Source organism: Cariama cristata, unplaced genomic scaffold, assembly GCF_000690535.1.
Source record: "Cariama cristata isolate BGI_N322 unplaced genomic scaffold, ASM69053v1 scaffold30615, whole genome shotgun sequence".
In the NCBI taxonomy this organism is placed as follows: domain Eukaryota; kingdom Metazoa; phylum Chordata; class Aves; order Cariamiformes; family Cariamidae; genus Cariama; species Cariama cristata.
In genome coordinates this window covers 32,206-44,151 of record NW_009619827.1, presented here as the reverse complement: position 1 = coordinate 44,151, position 11,946 = coordinate 32,206, and the positions used below count along the sequence as shown (strand labels likewise).

The 11,946-nt window shown below is 42.6% G+C and overlaps 1 protein-coding gene across 1 annotated transcript; it reads right to left on the bottom strand.

Moving 5' to 3' along the window:
- Window positions 1-779: 779 nt before the first annotated feature.
- On the bottom strand, window positions 780-959 carry LOC104162629 (cortexin-2-like). The gene has a single exon (XM_009701398.1). The coding sequence runs from the start codon at window positions 957-959 to the stop codon at window positions 780-782; it is 180 nt and encodes a 59-aa protein (XP_009699700.1).
- Between the last annotated feature and the right edge of the window lie 10,987 nt (window positions 960-11,946).

Genomic DNA, 11,946 nt, shown 5'->3' with positions numbered 1-11,946 from the left:
CCAAGCTCTGCTCCATGGATTTCTGGTGACTACCAAGCTCATAGTAAATGGTCTAACACATCTGGCTAATCCATGGATCCATGGCAGATGATATGCCTAGTTTTTGCATGAGTAGGGTAGAGCGAGGTGGTCCTACAGGGTCAAGAGTAGTCCATGACCATCTTGGGAACTGTAGTCTGAGTGCTTCTGTATCCTGATCACTGGAAACACGGCTGCAGTGGGGTAGGGAGTCTGTGTGCAGAACCAAGTGAGTCGAGAATAAATCCGCTTGTATAAACCTACTTAACCAGGGGTGCTTTAGCGCTTCTACTTGGTGATGCTCTGGGATACAAAACTATAAAATCTGGGCCTTTTTTGAAACACAAATATAACAACTGAGGAAGATATTTGAAGCAACCTGTTTCCAGGAAAGACAAAATGCTCTTGTTGCTTTTCCAAATTCTGGTGGTTACACTGGATTTATGGGAGATATTGAGAGGAGGATAAACTGTGCTAGGCCAAGAGTTATATTAAGACAAATCTGGAGAGTCTTGTGCTGCTTGAGTTACAATGATAACTGTTTTCAGTAAAATAAGGATTGCTGCATAGTATTAAACTGTGCTGCCAGAATGGCTTGCTGATATCCTGATCTATTGAGCAAGAATCATTTATGTTATGTGCTCTTAGAGATAATGCCATTGTCCTGCATATCTGAAAATGGCTGTGTGTGTGTGAGCCTTCCAGGTGGGAAAAGGCCTCCTGGATCACAGCATTTTATGGTTCTGTCTAGTGAAGTCCTTTCAGTCATCTAGATGCTGCTCCTCCCATGTAGACGTAGGGATGGCACTGTAAGGGTCCATGATGACTTTTGCACAGCGAATAATCATCACAATCAAGAAGAGGCAGAGGAAGACGAAACATGCTAATGTCAGTCCCTTGTCCACATCAACGTACACAGGCTCTGGGGTTGGTCCCTCCATTGCTTATGCCACTCTTCATCTGGGTGTATGTTTACTCCTAACATCATCAACCACCTGCAAAACAAAAATGGTGTCAGACGCAAGTGATTGCTGCTCCTGAGTGTGGGGAAACTCGGGGGCAGAACTGGAAACAGAAAATCTCTAGGGAAATGTGATTGTAATTGTAAATGTGATATATTCTTGTGGGGAAATAAACCTGCTGGAAATGTCATAGCTCAGGTAACTGAGAGCTGTGAACAGAAGAAACCTCATCTCCACCTTAATTTAGCCTGTGAAGGCTTCTTGCTAAAATATTAGACCATAAAAAGAGATGTTAACAAAGAAAAGAGAAGCAGTGGTGAATGAGCACTATCTACTTGAAATATCATCTCTTAAAAGAGGTACAGAGACTATTCTTGTTTCAGCATTTCCCAGTCATAAAAATATTTCTCCTTCTATGCTAGTGTGAAAGAGCAGACAAATGGCAGAGCAGACTGTTTCTATCCCAATTTTCCTCTCTGTCCAAACATTCCCTGTCTTTCACTGGCACAAAACAAAGTGAAAATTATGCATACTTTTTTTCCATAACATTTAATCTCTGGTACTCATAGGTTCTCCAGGCTATAGAAGATTTTATAGGAGCAATATTCTTTTTAATGGATGTTTTATCACCCAGAGAGGTGCAAGTGATTATGTGATTAGTACAAGGATTCTTATTTGATGCAGATATCTGCATAGCTGAAAGTGTCTTCTGACCTCATCATCTGAATCCATAACAAAAATGGCTTCAGCAGAGATTGACTCCCTTCTGCTTATGCAAGTTTACCTCTGGATAGTTCATTACTGCTAACACAAATTACTTGTATGATGATGCTGAAGGAGAGGAACTGACCTGACTCATGGAACTGAGTTGCTGCCCAAGGACGGGGGAAACTTTTCCTGACATCCACTTTTGGTCAAGGTCAGAGGTAGAAGTGTTGAGAGTTACTACTGTAAAAGAGCAGGAATATGGAATGCTTCTTTGAAATAAACAACAGCAACAAAAGGTTGTTCACATCAAATGCAATAATCAATCTGAGAACGAATCCCTGCTTCATTTGGAGAAGAAAGATGGGAAAGAGAAGATATTGAACTATAGGGAGAATTGGGCGAAACTTGGGTATCAAATGGTCCGGTTGCTCTCTATAACTACATTAATGCAGTGAGGAAATACGAGGTACAGGTTCTATCTACACAGCCAAGTTTGCCTAGTTACATTTCCAGCGAGCTGATGCTGCTGGCAGGGCTATTTCGGTAGTGGTTTGCATCTGGCTGGAGCATCGCATTCTTGCAGCATCGTGCTGTGCCAGCTGCGAGCGGGTGTCCCAGGGACTCCTGAACTCTTGTGCCCTGCCCATTTTTCTCAGAGTGAACTGAGGACCTTCTATTTTAAAAGTTCACAATTCCTTCTCTGTCTCATAATTTACCCTTTTTCAAGTTGTTTTCCAATCTCACCACCTCCTAGATCCTACAAGGGGAAGTATAAATCAGCTGGGGCCTCTAGTCTATTTTAAGCACAAGGACAGCAGATTTTTTTAATTTCCTGAAAGCACAGAAATTACTGTGACAGCCAGTCCTGCAGCAGAGAGATGAAAGAGAAGCTGATGACACAAAGTGAATGAAACCAAGCAAACATCGCATATGTTTAGCAGTCACATCCTTAGGGTGGTCCAGCAAGTTTGAGCTCATGAAGAGCTCGCTGAGGAGTGGGGTCAGACTTGTAATGCTCACTTGGCCTGGTCAGAGGTCTTTTATCCCCAGAAGACTCTATTACCACTCTATTTGATCAGCCAGGAGATCTTACGTTACAGTTTATAACTTCATTTGGAGAAAAAGAGTCAAGACTTTGTCAGTAAGGCTGAGTATTAAGTTTGAAGGAAAAAAATGTTATCAAAACTACTAATGTAGCCCAGTCCTTCCTGAAGTACTCTTGTGAAGGTCCAACAGGGATGGATTTGATTTTTTTCCCTCCTGGCATTCTGGCTGTTGTACCATGTGGTGTTATTTCACACTACGTTACCTTCTGCCAAATATCAGAACTACCTGGTAATTTCCATCAGTATTGATCTTTGATGAAAAACTGCATTTTCAATCAAATGTACTTTCTTCTAAAAGATGGACCATTTACTCAGAAAATGGTCTGAGGTTTCAAGTAGAGGTGCATCCCTTGGAGTTTCTTCTCTTCAAAATGCCATCACAGAATCTCGTGGGAGTTGTGGTTCAAGTGCCACATCCTTCTGCTTCCCTCTGCCCCCAGGACTGTGGCTGGACGATGTTTCCTATGAAACACCTGAGCTGCCATGCAGCCCCCTCTCCTACTGGAAGGGAAAATCATGTTATGGAAAGGATATGCCAGGCAGAAAGCTTTACCCGGAGAGCAGAATGAAAGCGTATGGCATCTGAGCTGTACTTCACACAGCAAATTACAGTGACAGCTTGAATCTAGTAGTTTCAGATTTAGATTGATCTGTTTTGCCAAAAAGTCAGCATTTTCAGTGGGAATATAAATATTTTTTCCAAAAAGCTGTATTCTTGATGTTGTATAAATCACGTCTTTCCTCCTTCTGCTCTTCCCATAGACTCGATAATGTTTCTATGCTGTGACTACTATTCTACATTAAGTCATTACTGATGGAGAATGTATTTCTTGGAGCTGACCAGGAGGGGCCTGGCTTTCTCAGTTGCTCTCCTTGCTCACAGCTTGACTGCTCACCTGAATCTGTCCGTGCACCGGCATTGTCAGAGGGGGAGACCTCCCCTGCAGGTCCAGCTTGTCAAAGCCACACCAACGTAATGCTCGTGCTCATCCGAGTCGCAAGGTGGATTAGGTGTCAGAAGGCATTTGACGGTGTTCTGCGCTGTTAGTTACTGCAGTTGCATTTCAGTAAGCTTGGCAGTGTAGAGATAGTTGTTGGCGCTGAACAGGTCTAGGTGCTGGAATGGAGTCGTGACTGAGGCAGTTGTCTCCAGATTAATTTAGTATTGCTGGAACACACCAGTGTTATAGATCAGGCATCTAGAGACCAGCAAGAGATGGTCCCCAAATGTGAAAGGAGTTATTTGGACATCTTCACCAGGACTGATTCCTCTTGTGAAAGTCCAGCTCCCTGGTTTTACCATGGACATGCTGTTTGATTATTATTTCCTAAAAACCCTTTAGCACCGCTGCAGATAGGGTCTTCCTGTGGATACACCAGTGCACACGGAGGGAACAAGCTTGTTCCCATGTGCATATCCAATACGCCTTGGGTCTCCCAGCACAGACAGCTCGGGCTGCTGCATGGCCACGGTGTGCTTACGTACCTGAGCAAGGGAGGGTACAGCAGCTACGTGCTGCTCCCCGCTGTCTGCTGGGTTCTCATAGTCTTCCATCTCTGTAATAGCTGAACAACTTGTTCTGCTTGTTTTCCATTTCCTTGGCCAGTACCTGAACCTCCCCTTTCATCTCCTTGGTACCTAGTGATACAGCCAGGCTTGGAGGGGGGTGTGGAAACATCTTACAGATTGAAGCAGAGTTGGTCAATGCTGGAGGAGGCTCTGCCTGCACATCCTACCATCTATTTCAGCCGTGGGGGGATGTGCTGTGTACGTTAGCAGAATGGTTTTGCAGATCCCAGTCTACCTTTTGAAATCCGTCAGTGCTATTGAAACTAACTCTGGTGACAGAATAAGTATGTGGGGAGGGGGGTGGGGGGGAAATCAGCAGAAACAATTATAAAGTTTCACACTTGAATGATCAAGTTTTCGCTGAACAGCTGAATTGTAGAAAATTACTTTATTTCCCAACTTGTCAGCACCAAGCTGTATAATTGTAATTTTTTTAATTTCTTCAGTTTTGTTAAAAACATAATTTGGTTTAAACAAACCAAGAGATGAACAAGGGCAATCCCTGGTTCAAACTATTAGGCAGTTTAGCAGTCCTGAGTGTATGCTCTTCTGTAAATCCCTGGATGTTTCAGCACAACCTCTCCCCCTCTAAAGCCTCTGAGAATAGATGGGTGCCACAGGCAGACTCATCATCCCAGAAACGGAGCTGTGCTAACTTGTGTAATTCAGTACCAAAAGTGACTCTGTGCATTTGGCTACTTGTGGATTGCAGTGGGCTAGGACCAGGCAGCTGCTGTATCTCTTCAGGGGAGTCAGCATCATCTAGTTTTGATGTCCTGGTCCCCCAGCTTGTTCTTGTCTGATCATTCATGCAGTCAGGAAACCCTGCAGCCTGGCAATCTTGTGCAAGAACAGCCAGGGACCATGGCCTGGGGATAAAGAACTTTGTACCTCAATGAAGAATCCATCCTGAGCATTTGGTCTTGGTCTTTGCTCTGCTCTTTGTTTTGTGTTTCCCAGTGATCTTTTAATAAGGGTTTGCCACGGAGAGAGGATATATTCATTTTTTATCACCTTATGTATACAAGCAGACAGAGATAATTTGGCATCCTCTTTAGTATACCTGCTCTGTTACAGTCTGTATGTAACGTTTGTGCTCATCGGTGTGACTGAATTTTGCAATGAGTCTTACCTATGCAAGATACTTTAAAAGATGTGTGTTTTTTTCCCAAACTTGATGATCTTGACACTGTCACTTTAAATATAAGGTAATAATGTACCACATATATAGCAGAGAGCTGGTCTAAACCATACCAGTTCCTATGTTGATTAATTATGTTTCCACTCATCTCAACCCATAGGATATATTTCAAAACATTTTCTCTTATTTTTTCTTCTGTAGTCCTTTCCCAAAACAACAGATATGCAGGGAGGGGAGGGAAGGGAAACTATGCGATTTCATATATGCAAGCAGATCCCTACCTTCCAGACCTGGGTAGGAAGCCTGTCACATCCTGGCATAGCAGCATTGTGGAGTTAAAATCCTTACTGTAGTCATATTTTAAAGTTTTGTTAGTCAGTGTGGCTTTAATGGCATTCAGGCTCCACTCAGGTTCACGTCCACCCAGACACCCAGACCTGGAAGCAGTTCTTCTCACTGGTGTGTTCTGGAAAAAAAAAAAAAAAAAAAAAAATCACAATTGCTCATCACGCAGGATGTGGGTGTTATGGATTCATTAAGCGGTTGGGAATCGCTCCAGTGACAGCCTGAGGCAATCGGATACAGTCATACACAAGATGGATTTATTTGTCAGGCATTCCCTAGAAGAACATTTGTGATACAAAGAGTGATGTTTAAGCCCAAAGTCATCATGTCCTTATTTCTTCTTAAACAAGCAAAACCTCCATTTTCAATTCATAGTGAAAGATCAACCAGGTCTGACTTGATACTGCTCAGGGGTCTGCATCTTCAGTTATTTTTAGATTTTTTTTTAACCTTTTTTTTACAAAAATGGCCAGAATTGAAGTGAAACGGTTGCTTAAACAAAACTATTTGATTGATCTGAACTGATATACCAGGACTTAAAACTTACTAATTATTCGGATTTTTTCAGTCTGATTTGGGATGATATTCTTTTATACGCACACAAAATAATTTAAACCAAACTCTTAAAACTTCCTGGATCACAAACCCATTTCCCCACTCAATTTTGTTAACTCTCTGAAATTTCTTATGGCCTGGAGTCCAGAACGCTTGCTTAGCAGCACCACTCATCAACTCCTGGAAAGATTGCTCAAAACCTTACTTTTATTCATTGCTATATGGGCATCAGGACTTTGCCATGGACCATATCTACCATGCTAAGGTCTCTGTGAGCGTGGACCAAAATGACAGCAAGTGTTCCAGAGACCTTACAGTCTAAGTGTGAAGAAAAGATAATATTTGGCTTGGAGAGCACATGGTGAGACAGGTAATGGCTGGGGACCCAACACCAATGACCCAATACCTTGAGTACCAGCAGGACAGTGAGGTTTACTTTGCAAACATCCTCTGCAGGGCTCCTCTCCCATCTTTGAAGAGGATTTGGGTGCTGACCAAGTGAACGATGCTGGCACAAAGGCCAAAGGGAAGCGTGGATTGGCATTTTGGTGATGGAGATAGATGGTGGGAAGAGCTGGGGAGAGGCTGCTGTGGCCCTTGAAAGGGGAGGTGGTTCACACGTGTCTGGGGAAAGCTCTGAGGGAAGGAGCAGGATCTGACCTCTGCAGTGTTATTTGGAGCAGTGGTAGGGAGAGAGGTTGGTCAAAACTGGAGGAGAGGAGGTTGTAGTAATTAAAGCTGTGAGGTGGTAAGAGCCTGCCTGGTTGTTTTCAGGATGCCTGCAGAGATGGTTACTCTAAGATGTTGGTATGGAAAGCAATTTTAAGATGTAGGATGTTAAGGCTGGAGAGAAGAACAAGCCAAAGACAACCCCAAATCCCAGGTGAGGGGACGCAGCAGGACAGGGTGTTGCTCAGGCAAGGGAGTAGAGGTGAATGGGTGGGAAGGAAGGTGAAGTGCTGCTTCAGGTATGTGTTCTGTGTGTGTGTCAAATGAACTCACCTTCAATTTGAAGTTCAAATCTATAAAAGAGTAGTCCGGACACTTAATCATACTCTAATATTCTTAACCATCTAGTTTCGATTAAAAACTCACTGCCTCTGAGCACAGAGTCAAATGCTGTAGACAGATATAGACAGATGAGCTTCTTTCTATATCCAGAGAGCAATAATATGACCGTTACCTTCATTTAAAAATTAATTGTCCTTTTATACTTACAGTTCTTTCAGCAGAAAATCAATACTTTATTTCAGTAACTCTGGCTTCCTATGAGCCTGATTTCTCTTATGTATCTGTAGCATACGGGCAGGTTTAATCTTTAGTTTTAACCCACTGCTTGGTTTTTTGGTTTGTTTGTGGTTTTTTTGCTTGCTTTACATATTGACTTCAAATCTTTGTGCTCAGCTTAGTTTATGCAAACTCATTTATTCAATCTAGCCCACTCAGATGTGGTCAAAAGACAAATAATCTCCCCTCGACACACTTGCTTTTAGCCAGTCATAAATTACTGGATGTCAGCATTCCCTCAGAGGACTAGAGATCATTTCTGGGTGCCCAAAAAGTTGAAAACAAATAAACACATAAATCAATCTGGGGAAGGTGTTAAAAATTTCTGTTGCACAAACATTTCCTTCTGACATAGCCCCATGAGAACAATAACATTAATCTTCACTGAGAAAAAGATGCAACATACACTTAAAATAACTGTGGTCTGCTTATAATTTGAGTGTGTCCTAAATCAAATAATCATTTCTCACTCACTTGAGGAGCATGTGGTATTACTTGTTAACAAAAGATAAAAAAAATACATGGTTCTGCTTGGGAGGAAGTTGCTGTTTAGAGCTACTGAGCAAACAGATGGACGGTTGCGTTCTGGAGAGAAAAGCGCTTCCAGTCTCCCAAAGTTCAACTTGCATGGATAATCTTTGATTAAACTTTGCTGAAGTTGAGAGCCTGAGAACATCCAAGAACCTTTTTCAGAGACTGGAAATTGTAGTTCAGGGGTAAAAAAGTGGGATAGAAGCAGTGATGGACCTTATGAGTTGCTGGCTGCTGGAGTACAATGGTGGGAAGTGCTAGGACTTAAGCAATACATACTAGCTAAACAAGGGCAAGTAAGCCAGGACTGAGGTTGTGATGTCTTTGTCTCGACTGCTTTACAATCCATAGGGGAGCAAGAGAAGAAAGGACATCCAGTGCTCCCTCAGACCTCAGTTCAGGGCCTTTTGCATACATCTCAATAGTACTGTCCTCAGCTGGCCATGCTCTGTGCGAGCCAATAGCCCAGCTCAGCCCTGGGAAAAGGACATTTGGGTCTCCTGTGCACACTGCAGGGACATTTCTTTGATTCCCTATTTGCGTTTCTGCTGTGGGTGTGAGAGCTGCAGTGATTCTGTGACATGGTTCGACCCATCCTCCCTGCGGTCCTCACTTCCACAGTGGGGGCTGTTGGGAGCATTGATTCACCAGGTACTAAAATCCTTTAATAGATGATGCCAGGAAAATGCAAAGCAATATCTATGATATGTAAAGTTTAGATGGGTTTGAAAAGGAACGCCTGTCTGCAGCAGGACCATTCTTCATTCAGTACGTATTTTGATAAGGGGTCTGAAGCTGCTTTTCTTATCACTCAGTGCTGTGATGCACAGTATGTGCACCCTCTTTCATCATGGTGAGCGGCAAATGTATAGGAGTCTTAGAGAAACAAATGGATTTGGCTTTTAAACCAAGGCTTGTAAGGTCTGAATAGCTATGATATGAACTCATTTTAATGGAGTATCTGCTGTTTTAAACTCTCTGCTGTTTAAATCCTGTGGAAGGAGACAAACATGCCTGTTGGTCCTGTCGTTTTATAAATTAAACTGTGGCTGATAGCCAGGAGAACTATAAGCAAAGCTATGTGGAAATTTTTCACTGCAGCAAAGCTGACAGGGAGGAAAAAAGAAAAACATAGTTTTTTCCACTCCTACTCTGAAGATTTTATTTTATTTTCTTACAAAAACAAAAGGTGCACTTCAAGGTAGAACAGCAACTCCTTTTTACATGACTGTCTACCTTGTGGTGGTTACGTCCGTTATTCTCTAACTTGTAGAATACTTCTCAGAGACATAACTTTTGCCTTTTCATCTTGAAAAGCTATATATGCCTGGATCTGACTGAGGCTGTATCAACGTTTTGACATTTCAGGAGAAGTATTGTGGATGAATGCTTACCAAAATAGCTGGGTTACCTGTGTAGAACTGCCACAAACGTTAGCATGAAGAAACCACGTAGCCCTGCTTTATTTCTGAATAGCTTATTTAAAATAAAATGTTAAATTCTCATTAATGAAGGAAAATCCTAGTCAAGAAGGTATTAATTTAATAAGTCAGAGGCAAAACAGCAAAAAAAAAGTTACAGGTAGCTTTGCTATGGTAAAAGATGTAGGTTTTGTGTGTGCAAGTACTCATGAATCCATATTGATAGCTAATTCATAAAATTTTTGATATAGACTTTTCTCAGATACTTCAGAAATTTGTGGGGAGAGGGATTTGACCAAATAAATGTAAGCAAAAATAAAGCTCAAAGTCCAGAGTGTGTTTTGGTTCAAAACAAAATTAAATGACACAAGATCTACACAGGGCTCCCATCAAAGACACTGTTCGTGTCCGTTCCTTTTCAAAACTGGTTTAACCCATGGGGGACAGCAAGGATGGAAGCTTGTAGCTTGTGCTCATGCATGTAATTTACTGTGCTATTTCTCTGCTTCTTTGTGGTAATGTAATCGGAGGCATGATAAGAAAGACCTTGAGGTGCTGGAGCGAGTCCAGACAAGGGCAACGAAGGTGGTGAAGGGTCTGCAGCACAAGTCTGACGGGGAGCAGCTGAGGGAGCTGGGGTTGTTCAGCCTGGAGAAGAGGAGGCTGAAGGGAGACCTGATGGCTCTCTACAACGATCTGAAAGGAGGATGTAGCCAGGTGGGGTCGGTCTCTGCTCCCAAGTAACCAGCGATAGGACAAGAGGAAATGGCCTCAAGTTGTGCCAGGGGAAGTTTTGATTGGATATTAGGAAGAATTTCTTCACAGAAAGGGTCGTTAGGCATTGAAATGGGCTGCCCAGGGAGGTGGTGGAGTCACCATCCCTGGAGGTGTTTAAGAAAAGATTGGATGTGGCACTTAGTGCCGTGGTCTAGTTGACATGGTGGTGTTAGGGCAAAGGTTGGACTCGATGATCTCAGAGGTCTCTTCTAATATAATCGATTCTGAGATACGATGCCGGCTGAACTACATCATATCTTAAACTGAAAAAAAATTTGCAAAGGAGTCTTAAAGACAGAATGAATAAGCCATGGGATGTAGAAGTGCTCCTGTGCAGGAATATGGATTTGACTGCAAAGCAGGACGTGACATTATATACTGTTCGGCACCTGTTGCCAGGTCACCGGGCAAAAATGAACCTACAGAAGGAACATCTCCAAAGCCCAGAAATGTCGTTGGGTAAGGATGAAAAACCCTTAGAAAACATTGGCAAAAACAACCCTCCTTAAACAGATTTATCTCTCTTCACTGGTATGAGGAATTGGAGAAAAAAATAATTGAAGATCTGAAATGAAAAGTTAGGAGCCCCAGGTGATCTGAAATTAGTTTGGGTTAGGGTTGTTTCAGGGAGCAGTGCTTTGTGGTATATGTGAGACATCCAGAGAAGCTTGCTGCTCCTCACCCTCTCCAGCTGGAAAGCCAGAATTGTTGCAGCATGTTAGCTAATTTTGGTTATAATTTGCCAACAGGAGAAGCAGAAATATCATTACTAGTTTTACCCTGTTTTCTTTTCCCAAGAGAACAGTTTTTCTCTTACTAATATAAGAACTGGGAGAATGAAAATTGGCCCATTTTCAGAGATGCTGAGTGCCTGGAGCACCATCTGGAATCACTGCAACCAGCCAAACAATTCAACATCACAGAAAATCTTCCCATTTTCAGACCTCCCCTTTCTGTACAGTTCTGCACGTGGATACTGCACAAAAGCTTCTCTCTGGTGAGGATCCAGTTGGCATCCAGATAAACTATATTTTTCAACTGTCTCCCAGTGGGGATGGATTGTATTTTCCTTCAGAGAGAGACCAGATGATTTTTATTACAAATGAACCAAAACCTTGAGGCAGGACATGCATTACATTTCCATGACAGCACTGGCAGGAGTGAAGGATCCTGATAAGAATTTAAGGATAAGTGAGCTCTACTCTAGTCTCCAGCTCTGCAGGTGGATAACAAATATAGCAGTCTCCAAATTCTGCGTGTCACCGAGCAAGGCTGGGTGAAAGGATAAACGGCCCATTGCTGACAAGAGCGAGGATCAGTCAGGATCCTGAGCCTAAGGCCCAGCTCTTCATGGTCTCTATCTCTTGTCCTTCACAGGACATGTGAGCTATATCTGTACAAGTAAATCAAATGTGTCCAAGACTCTCTTTTTGGCATAAAGGCTGACTGGCAAAGAGCAACCCGTGCAAATACTGTTAAACTTGCTCGACCTCTGTGACAGGTCATTACACTATAATGTGGTTAC